Raw genomic sequence first — 26,556 nt, 5'->3', positions numbered from 1 at the left:
GAAAATACATTAAAAAAACGTTGTAGGTGATGCAGGGGGCCCAGTAACCAATTCCTCGATATCGTGCTTTGCTTCAAGATTGAACAAAAGATTATAGTCCATTGTAAGTCAAAAAACATATACGGAAACGAAACTTCCCACGGTGTAGTTGAAGATTCTTAAATGGAAAATTCGACATTGAAATTGAAACTACAGTGACTAGTCACTTCTGTTTATCCTGCACGCTGTGCGGCGCTTCCACTTGTCCTTGATTACCAACATCATGTTCCTGGACTGGAAGCCTTGTAAGGTTCAGAGACGAATCGGGCACTCTTTGCATCTAAGTAAGGATTTCCGCGACAGAACCGGGCTGACAGGGGTATCTGATTTTCATGGCCGTATTTAGAGCGGGGGTTTTTAGGGTTCAACCCCCCCCCCCGAAACTTCTGACATGTTGGATTAATGGAAGTTCAGAAACCAAAATCTGTAACTAATTTTCAATTTTTTTTCGAAGCATCACAAAAATACAATCAATGTTGAAACGATCGAGCTAGAATTTTCATACAATTGGAATTCTGAAACTTGAATGAAACTGAATTTATTCTCGGAATCGCAGCCCACCTGCGACCTCTCCATTTTCACTTTTGCTGTCCTCATTCCAGTGTTGTTCCTGCGTCACTCAATCGTCACAATGAATATAGACTGAAAATTCCCTTATGATTGTCCCAAAATTCCCTATCCGTAAAAGTCGAAAATCCTCCTTGATAGGAGTTCAAACCTAGAATCTCCAGTTTCGTAGAGCGTTACGTTAGCGATTGAGGTTACAATCCATGCACCAGGCAAAGTTTTAAAAAATGTAACTGGTCCCACACTTTTCAAAATTCCAAAAATTGAGTTTTAAGGTAAAACAACAAAAACTTTATGACTAAAATATCCATCTAACTTTTACAGCTTTTTCTTGAAAGTATCTAAAATTTAATTACAAAGTATAATAATTGTGCATTTCAGTACATACTATATGAAACGTAAAGGAAGAAAACAAAAGAGAGACCTTGTGCTGGATATTCACTCATCTGATGGATTGAGTAAACCCCCTCAAGGATATAACAATGTTAATAATAATAATAATAATATTAATAATTTGCATTATGGGATAAAATAGTTTTATTATTATGACATTTTCATTATGATTGTATATTTATTGTTATTATTTCTATTATTCAAATTTCTGGCGACGCCCATGGCAACAATTATGAATGAACCCCCCCCCGAAAATGTTTCCTGCCTACGGCCATGCTGATTTTAAGGGACAGTCCCTTTTTTAAGTAATATAGCACGCATCCCCTGATAATCTTTACCGGGAGGTCAGTTGCCCCGTATTTGAAAATTACTTTCTTTTCTCCCGGCAGTAACCATGTTTCTGAAAGCCTAGACCAACTTCCTCTCACCGTTGGCTTTGAATTGCGGGACTAATTTTAATTCCTTTTCCCGACCTGTTGTAACTGCTACCTCCTCTGCTCTCATTCTGCTTCCATCCTAGCGAGCGTGATGCGAGAGTGCTGTTTAAGTTCTGGTCGAAGTGTTGCAAGAGGAATGGTAAATGTAAGTAGAGCCTTCTGATAAAGAAGATGAAACAATTTTGTGTAATTCACAACTCATGGTTGGAGGAAAAAGATTTTCGCCTTTATTTGGTGGGATACTACAGGGCGTTTCACTCGCTCTCTGCCCCTGATTTTCGCTTATAAAAAACAAACTGTCTCAGATCATCATTCAAATGTTTGACATTGGTAACAATAGATGTCGGGGGCTTTCAGTTTTGTTTTTATGTTTACTCTCGAACAAAGACGGAGAGTGACGCTCAGTCAGTTCGCGAGACAATATGGCCGAGTGTGCGCGGTACATTTATATAAGTGAGGAACGAATTATAAGCTTGCAACTAGTTTGCCCCCTCTCTGGCTATGACTTTCGACAATTTTTGCGCACTTCAATATCCGATAGTATTTCGTGAAACGATACAACCCTATAGTCTGGTTTTCCATGATGTGCTCTGCTCAAAAACACACAACAATATACCATTTTCAACACTGTAAATTAATAAAACAAAGCTCCTTGCGCCTCGCTTCCCATTGCTTACAATGCTATCCACTGGCTAACGAATGGGAGGTATTGTGCTGCTCCTAGCGGCGAAATTTGGCTCTACCCGCATACACTCTGGACAATGGATTTCGGCGGGAACGACCAGGCATGTTAGAGGGAGCGGTGGTTCTGAAGATCAAAAGTAGACTAGAAATGTTTATTAAGGGTAGGTGTATTCTGGTTTTGCAATTTTGTCCTTTATTTTCAATTTGTGATTACGATTTTGTCCCTTAATTTCACCCTCACCATCAACAGATACAGTTACTCACAATGTTGTTGGTACAGTCAACAGCAAAGATAATGGTAGGCGTCCACCGCTATTTTCACTACTTTTGTATTCTACATCCTGTGTTGTTTTAAGGAATGAAACTATGTTGGTTCGAAGCAGACATTGCCCTCTGTTTATTGACGTCTTCATTTCAATTCATTGTCATCACCAGGGAGCGGAAGTTGATGAAATGTCATCTTTTATCTGACATCTCCGAAACGATGCCCATTAAATATACACAATATTACACTTCGTCTAGATCCAAAAAAAAGTAATTTTAAATTGCATTTTTTTGCATTTTTTGCCAATTTTCAGGTTTTAGGTCATTCTCCTCGATTTTCGGCATTTTCCCGTCATTTTTTGCAATATTCGGTGTATTGTTTAGTCATATTTTGTCACTTCTTTCATTTTGGTAATATTCTTGAGTCTTTTCACCAAGGTGAACATAGGCGTATATAGTATATCTCGCAGGATTGCAATTTACGAGCAAATGAAATGCTGAACTGGTGACAGTCTTTGTTGTGTCGGGGGCAAACTCAGATTTAAGATCACATAAGGAGAGGCTGGAAATACCCTGGCCAAAGGGTGAAACTCGTGGGGAAATTTTTCTGGAGAATTCCACGATATTCGAGCAGGGGGGAGGGAAATCCTCGTTGCATATTTTAATTGAATATGCATGTGGTATCATTGGTGCATTTTTTTAAAAGCAAGATTGCATTTTGTTTAATTTCCTTTCCATTTCAATTTTTAACCTGAAACTAACAAATTTAATGGTCATTTTTGCATTTTTACGTCATTTTCCCCCATTTTTGAGGACATTCTACAGGTCATATACCTATATTTTTTAGGTCATCAACTTCCGCTCCCTAGTCATCACATTGTGTAATTCAGACCAAATGAAAATGGTGGTTGACAATTCGCCTACTGTTTCTTTCGCCGTTGGGTGTACAGGGTAAACGTATCGGCAGAGTCGGATTGGTAAAGAACATTTACGGACGCGATAAGAAGCGGCGTGCAATCAGAACGCAGAACGGTAGAACGTGACCAAATTCTGTCTCCTCGTTGGCTGCCATGTGGCTGGGGGGTTTCTACGTTGCCACGTTCTCACAAACACACGGACAGGCTAGTCAGCTGTTGGCAAGCTCGGGAAAAAAGCGTCACGCGAAATTAAGCACGTACGTATCAGTATGTTAATATATGTTATTTCCGTCGTAAAGTGATAATTTAACGAATCTAGAAGTTTGAATCTGAAGTTTCCTTTGTTGTGTTTTTATTATGGTACATTGCAAGCATCAGCTACCGGCATCTTTTTAGTTATGTTGTATCGTATCACAATTACCAACAAAAGAAAATGCGTCCTGTGTTATGAACAACACTGTGGCAAATCGTTCTCCTTTGCTTTCATGCCGCCTCTTTATCACGCCGCTATTGTTGAAGCTTCAGAACGTACAAATGAAATGTATTTCTTGAAAATTAGGGCAAATTACGTATAAACAAATTACGTAGAACTTCGTTTCGTTAACACGTTTTTAAATTATATTTTGAGGAACCTACAAAAATTCACCTCTAAAACAGAATTTTACAGAACTGAGTTACTGTATTACGGAGAAGAATTTATCAAGAACAAATCAAATGTGTGTGAATTGATTGATTGAGTTGGTGTTTTAAAGTCCACTTTATGTACACTACGGCTAATCTGGAATGGACCTACAGTTGGAAGTGGGATCCGAACCACTATGTGCCTCGACAGGGTATCAAACCCAGGACTACTTGATTACAAGACGACAACACTTACCCTGCCACTGTGCCATCGGGGAGGCACATGTGGGTGTGTGAAGTGAGATAATTTGGGAAGCTATATGAGAATACAGGCTCTGGCAATACAGAGTTCAATAAATTACAACGAAACGCTTGGCAATTGCTCGATTTCCTTAACATTAATGATACATTTGTACATGTGTTATTAATGCTTTGAGATACCTGTATGTAAAAACATAAAAAAATGAATGAAAGAACAGAAGTAGTAGTTAAAGAATCAGTTGTTTTTGCTTACCGGCTACCATTGCAGTGGCGCTATCCCAAGATCATCTTTATTGTTGGTTGGTAAAGGAACATCTTCATCTGAGCTACTACTGCCACTGCTGTCTTCTCGCCCAAGTGAAATTACAAAATCCTCCATTTCCTGCTCTTCAACTCCCTCCTTTTCCCATGCTTCGGAAATAATCTTCCTTGTGTGTTCTATAGCCGAACGCCACCTATCTGCTGTCACATCCCCGATAGCCTGTTCTGTCAATTGCAAAATTTTAGACGGTGTAAAAGGTGGCAAAGTGTTCCTCTGTGCTACCAGCCCTTTGACCTGTGCCCAAATAAGTTCGATGAGAACAATGGAAGTGTCCCGTTGTTGATGTTTAACCAGATGTTTAATTCTACACGTGTTTCTGTGGGCTCGCGAGAATCCTGGAGTAGGCCAATCCGGCAACAGCGCGTCGCTACCAGAGTGGGTGGTTCCACGCCGCTTGCTAGCGCGTCCCGACAATAGTATTGGGACAACGTGAACATGTCCGATTAAACCAAAATAAACCTACACGGATCAGATGGTGCGACCAGTGTGTGGAGGAAGGGAAATACGAAGGACAATGTTGCTAATACAACGCCTACGGTAAAACATGGTGGAGGATCTATTATGATCTAGGCCTGTGCGTCGACTAAAGGAGTTGGGAAAATGCAAGTCATAGGTGGAATCATGGTCATGGACAAACGTGTCTGTAATAATATCCTGAAGAATAAAATGAAAAAAAAAAGTGCGCAGCAAATGGGGTTGCCACGTGTTCACATTCCAGCAGGATAACGACAGCAAACGTACTGCTCAACTCAACAGGGACTGGTTGATTTTGAATGTACCAAAGCAGTTGAAAACACTAGTTCAGAACTGAATCCGATTGATCATTTATGGACATTTTTGAAGAAACGTGTCCATAAACGTTTCTCAGACCCCCTGATTAGGAGGGGGGGGGGGGCAAAAGCCTCGATGAAAGTTTAGTCGGAAAGAAAAACCCCATTTATCTCACAGTTTTAGTTTCATTGCATTGATGTGTAGATTATATATATATATGCAGCAACATAGAGGCACCATAACGAATAAATAAATTGTCTCTGAAATATTCCGCGCTTCATTTCCTCCAAATAATTGTGTTCATGCATTTAAGACAAAACTGTTTAGCAGCAAGAGTCTGAAGTACTTATACCTGCCGCAAAATTAGTTTGGTATTGAGAGCTGAAGGAACACGCGTCACGGTGTTGCCATATCATGCGGTACGGTACGCAGTGCAGCCTTCTGACGCTGTGTCGAGGAAAACGTGTTATGAAAAGGAACAAGAATGATGAAATGTGTTATTGTTTTTCGAGGAAAACATAATAACAAAGATGAATGTGTTATTGTTTTCTCTCTTCATTTCCATTCCCTTACAACGAACGAATTAACGAAACGAGCATTGTTTACAGGTTACCTTTTCAATCCATTCTGAAAATATTGAATATATACACTTTCAATAATCATTTCTTTCCGAAGTCGCCGTTAAAGTCTGCCCATCTTTCAATTATACCCAGTGGCGTCGCTAGGCCCTTTTTGGGGGGGCTTCAGCCCCCCCAATCCCTCGATAAGCCCCCCCAACTTTTAGCTATTATTACATAGAGTATTTCGAGAAAACATATTTGAACAATTGTTAATGCAGGAACATACCTATAGATACAAAAAAATACCTGAAGAACTTGACATATACCATCACATCCATAGTACATTTAATGAACGCCATTCCCAAAGACATGTTTCCGAACTTATGCAGAATGTTGCAAATTGCAGTGACAATTCCTGTGACATCAGCATCGTGTGAGAGGAGTTTTAGCTGTTTGAAGAGAATCAAGACATTTTTGCGTAATAGTATGGGCCAAGACAGACTTTCCTCACTTGCAATACTGGCCATAGAAAAGGAAGAGTGTCATGAATTGTGTGTGGATTGTGTTATTGATAATTTTGCAAGAAATTCGAACCGCAGAGTACAGCTGATACATAAAGACATAGTTCACCAGCATTAGAAAAACAGGACAAAAATATCCATCTGTTTTCATAAAAATTAATGCAATTATGTTAGTTTTAATTCCTTATGCTTGTTATATATTATTGTCTTATTAATCACTTTGCTATTTTCAAACATTAAAAATATTTACAATACTAGTAAGTCATGTATCTGGTTGCAGCCCCCCCAAAGCAGATGGCCTAGCGACGCCACTGATTATACCGCAACTGAATTGCACAAAGTCCAGTTGGTGAGGCGTCTGACTTTTACGCGGGAGACCCGCGGTGGTTTGGGGAACTCTTTCAAATATCCTTAACAGGCCTCCCCGATGGCGTAGTGGTAACGTCGTCGCCTTGTAATCAAGGGGTCCCTGGAGGCACATGGCACAGTGGTTCGGATCTCACTTTAAACTGTAGGTCCAGTCCCGACTAGCCTTCCCGTGCATAAAGTGGACTTAAAACAACAAATCAATCAATCAAATATCCCTAGCGGCTCCGGAGTCGACTCAGCCCAAATCAGTACCTGGGGTAAAGGCGGTTGGTGAACCACATCACCGCATCACCTCCATAATATGGCCTAGGTCGAGGTCGAGAATGTGTGGAGCACTACCTCCACATCCCCATATGCCTCCATCCATACTTTACTTTATTTTGCGTCCATTAATTTTTTTGTATGAGAATCCCAGAGATTTTATGACTGTCCTTAAAGATGTTTTCCCACCTTGAAAAAGTCCCGAATCTTTCAACGAAACGCGCAGTTTCCCTACAGTGGGATGAACTTTCCTCCTATAATAAGAGTAAATATGGCGACGAATAGCGTCTTGCTGAAAGGTATCTAAATTTGTCATGCGTTTACCGATATTCCTCTTCTTTCCTGGGGTTTCCAGTTTTGAAGCCTCGCATTGATTTATTTCTACCACATTATATTCTTCTTTCCCTATGGTAACAATAGTGTTCTTAGACACGCCGACAGCAGCAGCAGTAGTCCTGTCCAGAACTTTATTTACAGAAATGATTGGACCCCCATTGTTTCTCTCTTGCTCAAAATATTTGCGCACAGAACAAACGATCTCCCGCGTTTGGCCTTTGAGAGGAATTCCTCGAGTATTGCCTCCTGTGCTTGACATTCTTCACACAAGCACACGACATACTCAAGCAGAATACAGGAAATTATGTAGAAAAAAATAACACACTAAAACAACACGCTATATACAACAGAGAATACTCTAAATTCAATAAACACCAAACAAACAACATGTCCTCTCCCAACAACATGAAAACTGATCGCAGGAAGAATCGCCCGATAAGCGGCAACACCGAGATAAACTTTTTCTGTTGCTAGGTAACCAGGTCTTGAGTAAAGCACCGGGGACGATTTTGATTGGCTCGCATGCCAGCAACCCACCCTCCCGCAGTAACGTAGACCCGCTTTCTCCACGTGCTTCCCAAGCGTCAATACCAAACTAATTTTGCGGCAGGTTATAACTTCTCTCTGGTAATTTACAATATATTACAGAAAACAAGAAAATAGCGAGCGAAGCGAGCAAGAAAATTGTTAGATCCAAATTTTTACAAACTGAAAACACTATTGATTTAATATGGCACAAAAAAATCATCTGGTGCCATGGCATTCACTTTTACAATTTTCTTCATTTACATCGTCCGGCGCCCAGGCCAGCTCCCGCTGCGCCTTAGCTACAGCTCTGAACTTGACAACACCGTATGAAAAGGAGAAATTGCGAGCAAGAAAATTTTACGAAATGTATTTTTATTTGCATAAAATTTGATATCGATGGGAGTAATTTCCCTTTGTGCCACCCTGCAGGTGCTCTTGGGCCGTCCGGAAGAAATAATGCAAGAAAGACGTGAAAGCTAATTCCATCTTGAGTGTCCTTTTGTCCTGGTACTCTTAGATTCTAGTAGTCTTGCTTTCTGTTATCCCCCTTGCCTCCCTAGAATTGATTTCAGTCCAAGATTGGGGAGGGGCAATGCTCATTGCCCCCCTCCCCCTGTGGTTGCGCCACGGCAACCCCTTCCCCCGTAGTTGCTTTGAACTTTAATAGGCTTGAAAATACTTTATTTTCTTTAAGAATATAATATCGTTTAATAACAGCGATAAGATTCCTATACACTAAATTTCTAGGTGAAAGTATAAAAATGTAGGGACATTGACGTCTGGAAGGGGGGCAAGGATGGCCACACTTTCTCCTTATAAATCGTATGACAAGCTAAAAGTATTTTATTTCAGTCATAGTAATTTACATTAATGCAAAAATTTCAAATTCAATTGTTGTTTTTTGAGGGGGCAACACTATTATCGGGGTAATATATCCCATGATTAGGGGGGAACTGGCCCCCCTTTCCCCCTCGTGCGCACGCCTACGATAAACATGTGTGCAAGTCAAAAGAACATCTGAAGAAGGCGGTCGCTTTAGAGTGGAAAGGAATGAGCCCAGGCATCTGCAAGACCTTGCTAGCTTCTATGCACAGTAGATGCCAAGCAGTTATTAAGCTCAAGGGTTATGCAACTCCCTCATTTTGAAACATTTTTATGTTTCTTTTTCTGTTTTCAAAGAACATAAATGTGACATAAAATTAGCTGGCTTACACTAAAATGTATGTTTTTTCTTTATTAATAACGTTTATGGGTGAACAAACTGTTGTAAATAAATCACAATGTGTGTTCTAACTGCATGTAAGGAGAATACCTAATGTACTAAGGCTTATTATAACACTGGGGAACAAAAAAAGAATTTTATTTTGTGGCATAAAGTTTAATAACAGTTTCAGCACACAAAACAGCTGTGATTGCCAATTGTATGATTGGTTCAGTTGAATTGACTCCAGTTATAAAAATAAACACACCATGGAAAATGTAGGAGGTAAAATTACTCCACGTTTTTCTCGGTAATATCAAAATTTGATGATGGGCTGAAATTCCCATTAAGAAACTTATTAATTCATTTGTAAACTGTTGCTAGGCAACTTATGAAGCATTGCTAGGCAACTGGAGAATCACAGAGCAGAAAACCACCGCGATATAGTTGGAAATATGTTGAAAAATTTTGAGAAATTGGGAGCTAATATGAGTGTGAAGATACATTTTCTACATAGACACATTGACAGATTCCCCGAAAACCTTTGTGATTTTAGGAAAGAACAGGGAGAAAGGTTCCATTAGGATATAAGGATAATGGAAGAAAGGTACCAGGGACGGTGGGATCGCCACATGATGGCCGACTAGCCTACTGTTGGAGCTTACAGAGGGATTGTCCTAAAAAGCAATACAGCAGGAAATCGTATAGAAAACGTTTCACATAGTTTGTTACTTCATTGTGTACATATTTTCTTAATTATTATGATCATAGGCCTATATAAATTTATTTTTATAATAATGATTGTAATCGCAAAAAAAATATTAAATTGTTGTTGGAAGTTCATTTATATGTATGTCTTATGCTTCCGCCATTTTGGTTTAGTTGCATTTATTTCATAAATTAGAGCCAATTCAGGAAATATATTATTATATCATCATTCAGCAGCATGAAATCGCCCTAAATTAGCTCTCAAACATTGTGCCGCAATTTCACTGTTACCCAGTGTAATTTTTGCTTTCTTTCCCTTCTCACAATTCATCTGTACGAACAACATTGTGAGAAACTGTACATGCAAAAAAGAACTGAGGGGCTGATGGGGTTAGATCCACCTCCGAAACATTGAGCAAATCAAAATTTTCAGAGACAAACAGTGAAGAACTCGGGATAAACCATAGTGGTGAATGCACCCCCCTCCCTAGGGTGACCAGGCGTCCTCTTTTATCCGGACATGTCCTCCTTTTTAAGTGTCTCTCCGGTGTCCGGGCGGATTTTTTAGAAATCGGTAAATGTCCTACTTTTTTGGAAAGAGTATAGCATCGATCGTAGCAAATGTGCTGCATTATATTACAGAATGCTTCCACACATAGAGATCATCATTTAAGGCATATCACTTGGGGCGCGTTAAGTATTCAAGCAATGGTCACCTAGCATCTGGGAGCTGAACACGATCACTTTCCCGACTGAGTCATTAGTAGGGTGAGGATTTATAGACACTAAAAACCTCTGAAATGATGAAAAGAGGCACTTAAAAAGGCACCCTAAAATTAAAAGGACATTAAAATAGGCGATGAATGTGAACTTATTTCAATTTTCTTCTTACAATGCACAGTTATATACTCTATTGGCGCTTCAGTTTAGACATAAAAGTGTGCTAACGACTAACAAACTTTTAATACTCTAGATCGAAATTGACATTTGCTCGGAATCGTCAGTTAAATAATTCTCACAAGAAGGGCTTGTGCTAACGACTATGCGAATTTGAACAAATCATGAAAAAACAATTTGCACCATTGTAACAGAACAAAAAAAAATATATTTATCAATGTTCCAATTGAGACCCTCAAATCTCGCGAATACCAGATATCAATCAGTACAACATCAACAAAGCCTTCTTCAATGTAGGGAAAGTCAAAGCCATGTAAAAAAAAGCTGAAGTATGCAAAAATTGCAGAACAGCCATTTTTGGGGCACGATTAAGCCAAATAGGCACTAACTCTCAAAATAGGCATTTATAGGCACTAAAAATGCGTTTTTGGACTAGAAATACCATGAAACGAACTTTAAACATTAAAGCCTATGTTTTACTACAAAGGAATTAAAAAGGCAAAATTCCACACCTTAGACATTACTATTATTGTAAGCTCTAACACGTTGTTTCGCCCTCTGAGATTGCTGGAACGCATGTAGTCTCTGTGCATTTCCTTTTCGATTGATTGATTTGGTTTATTTTACTTCGCTTTTCTGCCACTTTTGGCTAATCGCGAAGATGGGTATGAACGATGATATGATGATTTTGATCAAGACACACCCATGTCCAGGCCGGGATTCGAATCCGAGACCGCTGGCTTTGTGTGTGCTAACCATTCCACTACGGAGGTCGGTCAGTTCAGTTCCTTTTCGAGTTATACATAGGCGATACAGAAACGCGTAGTGAAAATTTTGATTATTAAGTAATATTTACTTTCAGGAAATAACGAAGCGAAAGTGGAAATTCAACAATGATCTTGCAAGAAAATATCCAGAAACGAATTCGAGGTAAAGTGTAAAGTGGCTGTCACTTTCCCCTGCTGTTGAAAGAATGCTAGAAATGTTAGTGGCCTTAAAATCATATTTCTCTACCCAATCTAACTACCTAAAATTTTAATTCGGTTTTTGGAAATACGTTGAAGCAAATCTTTGTTACATATTCTTTGTCACTTGTTAAATAACTGATTAGGAGGTTGCTTTCGTTGCTTAAAAGTAAGAGGAAGTTATTGAAAGAGATCATTTGAAAAGTATCTGACCAAAATGTTTTTATATTTATATATTGCTTAATTATGAGTAACAGCAAAGTGTTGCAATTTTTTTGCGGTGTCCTCTTTATTTTTGTCATGCTCCGTCCTCTTTTTTGAATGTATGTGTCTGGTCACCCTAACTCTCCCTACCCCCTATTGCCGTTTGTCAGAGTAGAAAGTTTTAAATATATGAAATATCTTATTGTGTATAGTCCCCCCCCCCCTCTAGAAAGCAGCTATGTTCTATCTAGCTTTACAATTCCAAACCCTTCCGAAAAAATCCTTGTTCTGGTGGCTCATGACAGCCAAGGATGAAACCAGTCGAGAAATAAATTTCCTGTTTTCTTTCGGGGCAGCAGACATGACCTCTTGGTTACGGACCAAACATTGCACCCACAAAGCACGTAGTTCGGTCTTTGTCCTTTAGATGTCTCTGTTCTCTGCTACCTTGTGGTGTCCTCTCCACGATTTTTCGGAACTACTTCCAGCCTGATCTTTTGAAGCCTCGCGATATATTGCAGTCATTGTTTGAGCTGATTAAATTCTGAAAGATTGATTGATTTTGTGTTTTTAGTCCACTTTATGCACAGTAAGGCTAATCGAGACTGGATCTACAGTTCAAAGTGGGATCCGAACCACTATGTGCCTCCACCAGGTATCGAACCCGGGATACCCTTGATTACAAGACGAGGACGCTACCAAAATTCCGAAAGAGTTTATGAGTAACACCACATTTCAAAAACTTTGAAATTGTAGAAGAAAACTTTTGGTTACAGAGGAAATGCTAAGAAGAAACGTGAATTCATCCTAGCCAAGGATAGAAATGGTCCTAAAATAAGCATGAAAACATGTATTAAAAATGTTCAAAATATGCAATTAAATATGGACTTTCGAGAAACGCCTTGCTTTTTTAAAACCTTTTCTTTCAGATATCGCTAAAACCCTACATGTAAATAGATATTTGCTCTTTTTTAAAATCATACGATTTAACATGTACGAGTAAAAGTTGCAGTTCTGAATTCTTCCACAGACTCTTGTTTATACTGCTCTTTCATAAATGGAAGAGAAGTACATTATTTATAGATAATGATTGTACTTGATTACAACATGATATCTCAAAAAATCCAACTTTGAAACTCCTGTTTTCGGCAAGAATATTTTCATACTCAGAAAAGAACTCGCTCTACAAGATACAATTAGTTTAGACAATATGTTAAGGCAACAGCATCTGACACGTACAGTTGCAGATCATCTATAGACTGTCCATCACTCACTCACTCTCTAGCCTTCTTAAACCCGAAGGTTCATGGCTGCAGCAACACAGGCCTTCCATCTGTCCCTATCTTGAGCAAGATCTATATACTCTTTTCCATCCCTACCGATTTCCTTTAGGTCCATCTCAACGTTGTCCCTCCATCTTCGTCTTGGCCTTCCTACAGGTCTCTTACCATCAGGTTTCCCAACAAGAATCCTGTAAACTCCTCTTTCCTCTCCCATTCGTGCCACATGGCCTGCCCACCTAAGTCTTCTTGATTTAATTATTCTAATAATATCTGGACATGAGTACAAATTATGTAGTTCTAAATTATGTAACCTTCTTCACTCACCTGTCTCCTCATCCCTTTTAGGTCCAAATATTTTCCTAAGGATCTTATTTTCAATAGACTGTCCATTGGATGTTGAAACTTTACGGTTTCAATGAAATATGCATCTATCATAAAACAGTTAGAATAAACATTTGCATATGCAATATACAGAATGCATAACTATCTAGGCCCTAATAATAACATAAAAAACGTGTAATTGTTGGAGCTTGCTGATTTGTTCTCTTCTTGACCTTGCAGGTGAACATGTCAAGAGATGCCCTAACGCAGGACAGGAGGCGAAGGACTGCTACCTGGAAGCCATAAACAACTACATCCCAATCTTAAGAAAAGGTAAGGTTATGAGATACTGCGACTTCTAAGGGCCAGTACAAGTACTATGATATGTAGGTATCCATAGTCGCAATTTGAGTGTGACGCCCTCAAATTTATGAGAAAACTAAGGAAATAATCCACGACAAAATTTGGGTAAATTTATTTTGAGTCCACTGTATGCTTAAAAACCATGGGCGTCACCAGAAATTTATGTAGGGGGTGCCAGGCCCTTGAAAACACTCTCTCTCTCTCTCTCTCTCTCTCTCTCTCTCTCTCTCTCTCTCTCTCTCTCTCTCTCGTCTTCTTAAACCTGAAGGAGCCTATCTTGGTCAAGATCAATCCAAACTTTTCCATCCTTGACGATTTCCTTTAGGTCCATCTCAACGTTATCCCTCCATATTCGTCTTCTACAGGTCTCTTACCATCAGGTTTTCCAACAAGAAGAATGTAAACTCTTCTTTCCTCTCCCATTTGTCACATGGACTGCCCACCTAAGTCTTCTACATTTAATAATTTTAATAATATCTGGGCAGGAATACAAATTATGCAGTTCTAAATTATGTAGGTGTCTCTTCATCCCTTTTAGGTCCAAATATTTTTCCAAATACTATTAATTTATGGATCAAGTTTCACATTCATATAATAATAACTATCATAAAGTAATAAACCCATAAATCTCAATTTTTTGTTATAACTATTTCTTACTATATTTATTATTATTATTATTATATCCTTGAGAAGACATTACTAGATCCACGAAATGAGAGAATATCCAGCACAACATTTTTTCCCTTTTTTAGAGTTGTTATGCTGAAGTGCATAAATATTATACACATCTCGCTCAGGGCCGGATTAAGACGAAATTGGGCCTGATGCTGGCTACCGTCGATTTTTTCTGTACAACTAAGTTTGAAGGTGAAAAATTTACTACCTGTGTCTAGGCGGGGCTCCAAATTTCATTCTAAGATTTATTTTCAGGTTAATATAGCAAAAGAAAACTGTTCAGCTTTCGAAAAATTCTCGTCTGATTTCATCTGGGCCTATTTCAGGAATGGGCCTAATGCTGCAGCATCAATAGCACCCACCTTAATCCGGCCCTGATCTCGCTAAGGAAAAAGCTATGAAAGTCCTGGAAAATTTTAGTCATAACGTTTATATTGTGTGTGACCTCTCACATAAAAATCTCACTTTTGTAATTTTGAAAAATGTTGTGTTAAAACATGTATTCTTTGGATTAAATGGTAGAATATGAAGAAGAAAAGACATAACTCGATTCCTGCATTTTACACTCAATTATTTCGATCTAACACAATTTTAAATTTAGTTATTCTATTCGAATACTAACTGAACTTTATTTATGGTATTAAGTATCACAATAACAATCTTTCTACTTTTTTAAAATTCGAAATGAAGTATGCCAATTTCAAGTGAGTAGTGTTGTCGACGACCCGGTGCAACCCTTCCTTTCGACGTCCATTGCTGAGATAGGCTAAGCTTTGCTGGACTTAACACTTTAAAGGGGTCCCAGAACCACCGTTCAATGTGCCTTCACCAGAATAGAACCCGGAACCCCTTGATTACAAGTCGAGAGTTTACCGTCAGGCCATTATTAAAGTCTTTTGAGCTTCAATACCTATGTATTCATTTCACGAAAACAACAGCGTCATGTTTTTTTGGTTGCTTCTGAAATTCTGTTATCTATGTGGGAGATGCTATCCTCCCAATTAAGAAAATGTATGTTTGTGTAAAGCATATAACCGATTATTGTAATACTCTTCCTCCGGAACGAATGAGGAGAAAGAACACTTCACTCCTCTCTTAAGAAATAGACTGTTCTGGACTTTTGGCGCACAAAGAGGGCAGTCGGCGAAAGAGAGTTACAGCGTCTGGTCTTTGTGGTTGAAGTCCGCGCGTGCGTTGCTGGAAAAACGCGAAAAAGTTTGCAGTCGTTCGAGCTGTTGACATTTTTTAGTTTTCATCACCGCGAGACCCAAAAGTGCTTAGATAGTTCGAGCCCAAAGGAGAACACGAATGGTGAACTTGTAGTTTGAAAGACGAAAAGACTTGTAGTGTGATGAATCGGCGAGAGGTGACTTCTACCGGACTTTTTAAGGATACAGACAGGAGGAATGAAGTGGAAGTGCTAACCAGAAGTTGAAGAATACTAATGCTCAGTGGTTTGATAGTGAATATTCTTTAAGTGTTGAGAGCTCTCAAATATATGGCCTTTTTAGCGTCGATCGTTACAAAGTTAAAAGTACAGCGCTGAACTATACAACCGTGAGTAATAATTTTCAATGTGTTATATTAGCTTCTATCTTGTGTTAGTTTTTAAGTATGGCTACATTTTTTAATCTTCGCCGATACAATCGGGGCACTCTCCGTAAATTCCTGTATCTGAACCTTTCAGTATAAATCAGGTGAAGGAGACTTACCAAGGACCTCCTCATAATTGTTTAATGTTAATTAGAACTTCAGAAATAAAAGTTTGTAAAAGGTTATTTTCTTTTCTGCTTTATACAGCAAGTCAGGTTTTGTAAAAAGCTGAAAATCCTATTTAGCTTGAACGAAAGCAGTAAGCTCATTCTTAAGCTAAAAACAACTTTTAATGTTATATGGTGCCCGAAACTCCCGGGAGTTGCCTTAGATTGTCTTGGTGAAAGAAAAAAAAGAAATGAAAGGGGTAAGAGGCATTGTGTTGCGTCGTTGTCGGCGATGTTTATGTAAACATTGAGTGTTGCAACCTGCGTTCGTGTTTGTCGGCAGCATGGCTCGTACAATACGGAAAGCCCCTTGTTTCAGACGCTGCTGTACAATGTTTAGACTGTAAGCAATGGGTGCATAAAGACTGCGTTGTTGAAAGATTTTTCCTGCAAGCTGTGCAAGAAAGGAGCTGGAAATGAAGTTCATGATAATGAAATAATAGACAAAAAAGAACAGGGTGTTTCGAAAGAAAGTGACGAATTTGTTGGTCAAGTTGATGTTGGTCGGGGAAAGAAAAATGATATCTTGAATTCAATTTTGTCATTTATGGAACAGAGTAAGCTAGCGCAGGAGAACTTATGCCTAAAATGGGAAGAAAATAAGGAACAGGATAGATTGAAATGGGAGAGATTATACGAGAAAATGGAACAAGATAGGTTAGAACGGAGACAGATAGAAGAAAAAGATAGGCTAGTGCAGGAAGACTTATACAGAAAATTGGAGCAGAAAGAGGAACAGAATAAATTGGAACTCAAGGAAATAATAAATGCTTCCATGCAACAAATAAATGACAAGATGGATGGAAGATTAGGCGTTTTGGAAGTGGAAGTCACTAGGATAGAAAAAATGGAGGACGTTATTCAGGATAATAATGCATCATGTCACTCCGTGATAGATGAAGTAGATGAAGTGAAATATGATTGTAATGAGGTCCGTGAGAAAATCGAAATGATAGAGGATAATTCTGATCAAGTACAAGTGGATATAGAAGATGCACAAAAAGTGACAGATTGGAAAGTACAGGCTCTAGAGGAACGAGTGTGCGTCTTGGGAATGAAAAGGCAACAAGTTGAAGATGAGTCACTCGGAATACAGCAATCTCAGGAAGTGATAAGTAAAGAAGAAAGTTTTCACGAAAAACCTGAGAAAAATGATATGTTTCCTGAACTGAAAGAATGTGTAACTTTAGACGTGACCGTACCGGAAATGACTCTGATCAGTAGAAGGAAGGGAAGTAAAATGAGGCTTAGATATATTTCTGTAAAGAAAAAGAAGAAAACGAAGAGAAAGAAATTGAAATCTGCAAAGAAAGTTGAGAAAGCGTCAATGAAAGTGAAGAAGAAAGTTCGTAAAACATCTAAGAATGTTAGCGCAGAAAGATCAGACACAAGTATGAAAAAGATGAAACAAGAAAAGAGAGCAATGCATTCATCTGATGAGGGTGAAAGAAAGTCCCTAAAGAAACGAGACAGGATAGAATGGAAGAAAGTTAAGAAGAAAGTTGCTAGTGATGATTCTCATAGTGAGGAAAATATACTAATGGACAACAAGAAACGAAAAGAAAAGACTTTAAGAAAAAGAGATAATACAAATAGTTTTGGCAGACTAATAGTTTCTCTACTTGACGAAAGTTGGAAGAAGAAGATGAAAAATGAAAAGCAGAGAGAAGGGAAGAAGAAGAAAGAAAAGAAGAAGAAAAGGAAAAAGAGGCATGATAGCTACGACGAACAGGGATCTTTAGAAATGGAAGTAACAACCAACACGGTTAATTCAAGAAGAGATATTTTGAGTAGTCGATTGATAATGATGTTTTCCTAAAGTTGGTATATTTTATGTAAAATATCGAAATTTCCATTTCACTTGTAGAAACGTTAATAATCACTAATTTATGTAGGTTTTTGATAAAATGATGGAAATTATTCAAATGTAAATAAGCTGTTTTAAAAAAAATGTGTGTATGTTGTTATGAGCCAAGTATATTGAAAATTGAGAAATTGAAAAGAAAAACGTTATTTAATGTCAGTTGTTTTGTATAGGTTATGTGAAAACTAGTTTTGGTTCAATGTAAAAAGTTTAATGATGGTTTTGATAAAAGCTCTGGTAACTATTATTGTCAATGAGCAGGTAGATAATGAAAATTTGAATTTGAAAATAACTTTGCAATAAGAGAAAAATGCCAAAAAGTAAGAGAAATAAATGGAAGTAAGCCTCAAAATCGTTAAGAATAATGAAGAACAAATGAGAAAGAAGATAGAACAGTCATACTCAGAAGAAAGTTATTTGAGGAAATTCTTTGGAAAGCAAGGTTAAATAGCATTAAGAGAATGATGAAGTGATGAGAGTTCTTGGACATAGCTATATGAGGTAAAAGTCAGTGTGTATTAAAATATAGTGCGAGAGAGGTACATAAATATAAGGTCGAAGGCGGACCGGAAATGTTGAAAAATATAAGGTCGAAGGCGGACCAAAAAATGAAAAATAGTAGGTCGAAGGCGAACCGAAAATCATTGTTGTTATGTAATAAAGAACATGCTGATATTTAAGTGAAAGATTATGTCCAGAATTCTGTTGCAAGTTAAGAAATAGTTTGTTAAGGAGATAAACGACGTATTGTATGATGTAATTTCCTGAAATTAGTAATTTGAGCATGCTGATACACTAAAGAAGAAAGAAGAAAAGAAAGGTAAAGATCATTGCAAGAGAAAGGAGGTTTACTGTTAGATTAATCTCATGAGTATGATGATATTTTGTAAAGATAGAAATCAAAATATTTTTATAATATTCTACACTTATCCGCCTGTAACCGCTCTAGTAAATAAGTTAATCACAACATGAAGAAAATTTAAAATTATGGAATTGTAGTAACAGTAAGAGAGAAATTTATGTAAGTCACTTGAAACAATTCGGAAACCTGCAAGACAATATGTAAATGATTAAAGTTACTTATAGTATATTGATAAATTATGTAGTAAAGATTCAAAGTTGATTTTATATAATGTATGAAGGTATATATGTAATGAAAAAAATTGAGTAATATGTTTATTATGCTTCAATATTTACAAATTGTAATTGTGTATATTTTCTTGAGATTATTCTTACTATGTGATTGTAAGAAACGATTGAACAGAATTAATATGTGAAATTGAAGGAAAATCTATATGTGTTTACTATGTTATAAGATATTTTGAAATTGTAACCTGAATTTTTTTAAAAAAAAAAATGTATGTACGAAGGCTGGTCAAATATTTAAGGAGATAAGGATACTTGGAAAGACATTAGCTCTCCTTGATCAGTCAATCTAATGCCTTTTTTGGGGAAGGGGCATCTATAACCGATTATTGTAATACTCTTCCTCCGGAACGAATGAGGAGAAAGAACACTTCACTCCTCTCTTAAGAAATAGACTGTTCTGGACTTTTGGCGCACAAAGAGGGCAGTCGGCGAAAGAGAGTTACAGCGTCTGGTCTTTGTGGTTGAAGTCCGCGCATGCGTTGCTGGAAAAACGCGAAAAAGTTTGCAGTCGTTCGAGCTGTTGACATTTTTTAGTTTTCATCACCGCGAGACCCAAAAGTGCTTAGATAGTTCGAGCCCAAAGGAGAACACGAATGGTGAACTTGTAGTTTGAAAGACGAAAAGACTTGTAGTGTGATGAATCGGCGAGAGGTGACTTCTACCGGACTTTTTAAGGATACAGACAGGAGGAATGAAGTGGAAGTGCTAACCAGAAGTTGAAGAATACTAATGCTCAGTGATTTGATAGTGAATATTCTTTAAGTGTTGAGAGCTCTCAAATATATGGCCTTTTTAGCGTCGATCGTTACAAAGTTAAAAGTACAGCGCTGAACTATACAACCGTGAGTAATAATTTTCAATGTGTTATATTAGCTTCTATCTTGTGTTAGTTTTAAGTATGGTTACATTTTTTAATCTTCGCCGATACAATCGGGGCACTCTCCGTAAATTCCTGTATCTGAACCTTTCAGTATAAATCAGGTGAAGGAGACTTACCAAGGACCTCCTCATAATTGTTTAATGTTAATTAGAACTTCAGAAATAAAAGTTTGTAAAAGGTTATTTTCTTTTCTGCTTTATACAGCAAGTCAGGTTTTGTAAAAAGCTGAAAATCCTATTTAGCTTGAACGAAAGCAGTAAGCTCATTCTTAAGCTAAAAACAACTTTTAATGTTATAAGCATTCCCCAGCTAATTTGGGTAAACATCCTCCCACCTTCTTAATTATCTTCATGTTAAACTAATACAAGCATCGACCCCCCCCCCCCGCATTTCCCCTAACTCATTAAGCATTCACCCAGCTATGAATTTCCACTTCGAGCACTGATTTCTACAAAGAAAAATGAATTTGTTTGAATTAACAAGACACGTTTGGTTATACTGGGTGAGTCTTTTAAAAGAGGCCCCGTGGAAAATGTGCTCCTTGCTTGTAGGCAACCCTGGTACACCGAAGAGAAGAGCGGGTTAGAGAACAGTCCAGGATATCGGTGCGAAGCATATTCTCTGTCTCTGCCCCGCTCTTCTCTTCGGTGTACCAGGATTGCCTAAAAGCAAGGAGCACATTTTCCACGGGGCCTCTTTTAAAAGACTCACCCAGTACAAAGTGAGGATTATGAATGTCATGTGAGGATTAAGAATAGCTTTGCCAATACCAACCTCCTGATAAAAAAAGGTGCTGTTTCAACTCATACATTACGCTAAATGTGATAAAATTATGCTAGGGTTTATTATTATTATTATTATTATTATTATTGTTATACAATTATTATTAATTCGGTAAGAATGTAGTATAGGCACAACAAATTTCTTCATTTTTACAGAGGAAACTACTTACGGAAATGAGTTTCTGTAGCATTTTGAAAGTTCGTGGAGGTGTTTTCTTTCGTTGTGGAATCTATTTGACCGGGAATTCATGTGTTTTTCAAGAAAAATATCTCTCCGACGCACAATAGACGTTGCTTTTATTTGCTTTCTCTACATGTACCGGATGTTGCGTACGTTTGATGACGCAACTCCCTGTCAGTGTTTCCAACCACGCCGTTGTTTTCGTTGTTTTGGTGCATTTGACTATGCTTGCCTAACCTAACCCAACCTAATGTAACCTTACCGGAAATGGTTCGTGGGGCTATCCGTGAATGGTTTTTGGAGCTATCCGTCAATGGTTTGTGTGGATGCACAGGTAGCCCCACAAATCATTCACGGATAGCCCCACGAACCATTTCCGGTAAGGTTAGGTTAGGCAAGCATAGTTAAAATAAAAAAAGTCCGTGCATAATGTACAATTTGCACACGTGACGAACACGAAAGTAGGTATTTTTCGGTGAAGAAGGTTGGAAACACTGCATACCCACTGATGATGCACAACGCGACTCAAGCTGAGCCCGCCATATTGTGTGTTACGCAAGCGAAAAAAGGAAGAACAATAATTACTGTTAATGTAAAAAATTGAAATTATTTTCGTGAAAAAAGCAAAATGCAACCTTGAAGAATCTTTCGCAAATCAGAATACGTAGGTACGAATGTTAAAAATGACGAAAGAAACGAGTGTGAGGTGTTGTGCCCATACTACATCGTTACCATTAATTCATTATCATAATTTTCTGATGACTGTAGTAGTTTTAAGTTCAATTATATTTTGCTATTGTGGAGTTGTGAACTGCGATATTGATTATTTATTGTAGTAAAGCAACATTATGAATTTCGACCGTTCAATAAAATGGGTTTAACACAGTGCTTGAAAAAAGTTGAAGCAAATTCCATGACTGGTAACGGCGTCAGTTTGTTTTATTTGTGACCTCGGCATACTTCCTTTTGTTTGAAACAAGTCTGCTAGAGAAGTACATACAAGATCTGGAGATTTTCTTAAAAATAAATATTTCCTCAAAATATCTTCATTAAAATTCAATTTCTCTTTTTCCCAGGGACACCCGTTTTTGAGATGATGCTGGATTTTCCATTATGCCAAACACAAAGTGCTAGGTGCCAACGAAGTTCGAATTTTGCTAGGTTTAGAACCATTATGCTAGAGTTGGCATCACTGTTGAGGAACCCACGGGACCTTCCTCGCGGACCGTATAACTGGGCAACCAACCCCCCGCGTGCCCCCGTCCTCCCTTGTACTGCCCCACACCCATCCGCCTCTAGGATGACGAGAAAGGTTCCTCAGCGGCAGTCAAAGACGGTCGTCTTTCGACAACAGATCTGGAACGAGCGGGTGATAGCTAGCACATTGACTCTTGACAGTCTAGTAGCGAACCTTGCTTGCGCTCAATATTTTATAACGCTCATTGAACTCTTAAAAAGTAGAAAACTAGAAATAAGTGTAAATGAAACTGTAGGAAGTCCCTCACTTCCTACATGGAGGAATCGCCACTGGATCAATGACAGGACTGCTGTAAACTTTGTCTTGACATAGCCCCACAAAAAGAAGGCCAGGGGTGTAATGTCAGGGGATCTAGGAGGCCAGGCAATTGGACATCTCTTGCAATCCAACGTGCTCGAAATGTCATGTCCAGGACTGTTTCTTCGAAATAAAAATAAATGAATGGGCCTATCATGCGGTCAACCATCAAACAGCACCAGACACTAACTTTGGGACTGTCATGCATCACCAACCTTACCATATGTGGATTGGTTGAACCCCAGTTGCTTACGTTATGTTTATTGGCTTTACCGCACAGGAGGACTCATCAGAAAATGTCACTTTGGTTAGACAATTGTAATCCTCTTCCAAAACCACGCAACACAATGTGCTTTTTCTTGTGCAGACGCAATTTTCAAATTATACAGCTCTTGCCACCTGGAATAGTAAAGGTTGTTCAGTACCTGACAAAAAAAAACACTTTAGGTGTTGGTGAATCACCTACAACAAAGTATATTCCTCCTTGTCAATTACAAATGGTGCTGTACGACATGAAAGTTGTAAATTACCTTTTGGGACACAGTGTGCTTTCTGGTAACCGCGAACAATTTCGTAGGCTTTACTAAATTTGATAATATTGACTAATTTATTGATAACTCTAAGCAAATGTGCATAATTACTAAAACGAATTCGGTTCTGGTGAAGAATCAAGAATATCCAATCATTTTTCTCTGTGTATGTTTATCAACCACTATACCTGTAACCAGGGTTGATAAAAATCATGATTTTTTATTTTTAAAAAATAATTTTCGTTGATCTTTTTTATTTAAGTCGGATTTTTCTTAAATCTATTTTTTAATATTTTTTTTAAAAGACACACTAAAAATTGCTTGTATGGTTTTTGGCACCATACATATTGTAGAGATATGGAGACTATTAGACCGAGAAAACCTCGTCATGTTAATATTCACACTTGTTCATTTCCTGAACTTGTCCGACCAGCGAGTGATCTCAAGAATGCGCTAACTTGTAACTTCCGTAAAACCAGGAACTGGAAAGGCAAACGCGTGGATCTAAACAGGATCTACCGCGTTTGAAAGGTTTAACAACCTTTCGACGCCTAGAATGATAAAAGCAAGCTCCTACCCGGAGCTCGCTCTCTTTTGATTCTGACACTCATCGACGCTACATGGATAGCTAGTCCGATTACTTTACAACACGTTACACTGCTAACTACGACGATGGAACACGGAGTTACCGCTGCCTAGCATGCTACAAGGCGCAAGGGATCGCTTGGCTTGGTGAACTGAGGGTCGTTGGATAGAACCTTGGAACTGTCACGATTCGGTCTGCGAGAAGCATTAGGACAAGACATCACACACATCTACCAGGTATGAACAAGCGTGAATAACCTTTTACACCAACTTTCCATATCTCTACCCTCCTACGGAGCAGGTTCAGCCATCAGATATTATTAAGCTCTACCTAAATGTTTAAATGAAACTTCCCTGTGACCTCTCAGAGCCCAGGTAAACGGGCTTACAACATGGTGGAGGTGCTTCAGGCCCTTTTTGCAATTAAGTACCCTCCTGTACGAATTGCTTTACATTAAACTAGTCTCCCACAACAATATAGATATATGTTTTTTTATAGAAATGCTTTTTCTAGTAAACGGCCCTGTAAAATATTTGAACAGTTCGATTAAAGCAAATAAAAAATATACGTAAATATACATTTTTCTGTTTCTGATACTGTACCTACTATGGAAATATTGTTGAATATGTTACTGAAACTAATAATAATTTCAGTAACTTTTCTTCCAGTGAAAATAAAACATTCTGGATGTACTCCATAATTGTAACTTAAAATATTAACTTAAATATTCTTATAGTCTTTGTAACTGAATTTTGGAGATTTTTTTATGATAGTTTGAAAAATATCAGCTACCATGTTCATTTACACTATAATGACACTATTTATGGTTTTACAACGTTTTTATATTTTTCTACACAAAATCTTTGCTATTTTTGCGTATAAAAATTATTGAATTTTAAGTCATGAGAAATGTGTGTTTACATTTCTTTTCGTATGAGCTTGACACCATCAGTACATATATTTGATTTCCTTTCTTTCCCTTTCTTAGAGCATAAAAAACACCATTAAATGATTACGAGATTAATGTACTTCCACCAAAAGTGATTCTGATATATACAAAATCCTTATGTACATTATTCTATAAATTATTTATTTAAAGTGATATAAATCAGGGATTAAAAAAGAATCACCTGATTTAAAAGGCAATTTAAATCAACCTGATTTAAGTCAATCCACCTTGCCTATAACACATTTAATATCACACTTGTATTGCAGGTGTCCCATCTTTGGGTCTGAAGTCCCTTGATCCGCTGAAAGCGAAGGACCTTTCTTTCGTAGTCGATGTGGGACAGAATCACTACGTGCTGACTTTACCCCAGCCAGAGATAAGGGGATTGAGCAAAGCGAGAGCGACTGATATGAGGTGAGTTAAGGTATAGTCCTCGTCGACTACGAAGGCAGCAGTTGAGCCGTGCGATTGGAGAGCAAGCGCGATGTTGCCAAATCGACAGACGCGAGATCGACATTACTGGATTGTCTTTATTTGTATCCTGCCTTCTTGGTTGACGGGGACAACAGCAAGAAGAATACAGGTTGTACCAATGTTACATGAACAATTCTTGCACGTGAAAAATTCTCAAGAATTGTCCTATAAAATTACCGTAAATTGAATTTAAATTACTTAAAATCTACAGAATTGCGGTGTGATATAATGCAGTAACGCCTCCCTTTTTGGGAAGTCGCTTTAATAACGTGTTACAGAAATTACACGAGTAACTATAACGGCACTTCGTTACTTTTCGTTGCATTCATACATTCAGAACTGGAGGACAGGGTTGTTGAAGGTCCAGGAACCGATAAATTATAATGGGTTCTATTTGGTTTCTTCTCGCACAATTTAAATTCGGTCCAAGTTGAGTATTGTTTCTTTGAAAAGAGGTTCCTGGACCGTATTTAAATTCATCCGGAAAAAAGGTTCCTGGACCGAATCGAAATGTGTTACAGATAAAAAGGTTCTTTACGGTTCGGAAGCCATTGTCGCTTGCTGATTTTTCTCTCCTGGACAGGAATTAAATTTATTTAAAATTCCGGCAACTTTAACATCCCTGATGGACTATATTATTTGCCAGTACGAAACATGCTTTGTTGTTGTGTCGTTTTATACTTATGCATGTAAAGTTACAATACGAGAGCACGCAATACAGAGAACAGGTGTGCTTTTCATTCTTATAGTCTCTCCTTCCATGTTTTAACATTTGAGTTAACACTCGCTCGTTTCTTGAATATTACTTTTTCTTTGTTCTCTTTTCTGTCTATCTTTCTTCTTATCTTTCTCCTTATCCCTTTATCTTACTTATTTCCACTACTTCTTTCTTGGGTGTAATTGGTGATCCTTTTCGAAGGCACAAAAATGTCAACCTCTCCCCCTCTCCTACAACCTGGATTGCATTTTACAGTATAACGGAGCTGGCATTTTGGTTGATTGATTCAATTAGATATGTGACGTCGCTCTTCTTTCAATTTTAGCTAATGGCGACGACGATGATGCGTGATGATATGATGAAATTGATGAAGGGACAGTCACATGGAACGCCCATGCCGGGGCCGGGAATCGAACCCGGGACCTTTGGAGTCGTAGCACGCTGTGTTAACCACTCCGCCACGCAGGTCGGCAACTGGCATCTGGACTCAGCTAGTAGAATCGTCTGTGGGATTTATGTCTATGTGTGTTTGTTATCCTCCTTTCATTATATCATCATTCATCCTCATTTTCGGCATTAACCAAAAGTGTCAGAAAAGTGAAGTAAAATATATCAAATCAATCTCTCACTTCCTTCTGTTACATCTCTTCGATTCTTCTC

At 38.1% G+C, this 26,556-nt stretch overlaps 1 protein-coding gene across 1 annotated transcript in view; it reads left to right on the top strand.

The window, feature by feature from the left end:
- The window catches only part of LOC145994294 (uncharacterized), a 68,621-nt gene that overhangs the window by 25,739 nt on the left and 16,326 nt on the right, over positions 1-26,556 (top strand). The window contains exons 2-3 of the mRNA XM_083130398.1: positions 13,671-13,763; positions 24,971-25,118. Of these exons, the coding sequence (XP_082986524.1) occupies positions 13,671-13,763; positions 24,971-25,118 (241 nt within the window). The remainder of the gene's footprint in view (positions 1-13,670; positions 13,764-24,970; positions 25,119-26,556) is intronic.

This window comes from Lepisma saccharinum, chromosome 10 (assembly GCF_977018435.1).
Source record: "Lepisma saccharinum chromosome 10, izLepSacc3.1, whole genome shotgun sequence".
NCBI classification, from domain to species: domain Eukaryota; kingdom Metazoa; phylum Arthropoda; class Insecta; order Zygentoma; family Lepismatidae; genus Lepisma; species Lepisma saccharinum.
The sequence above is the reverse complement of the archived record's forward strand: the minus strand, read 5'-3'. Positions and strand labels throughout refer to the sequence as shown.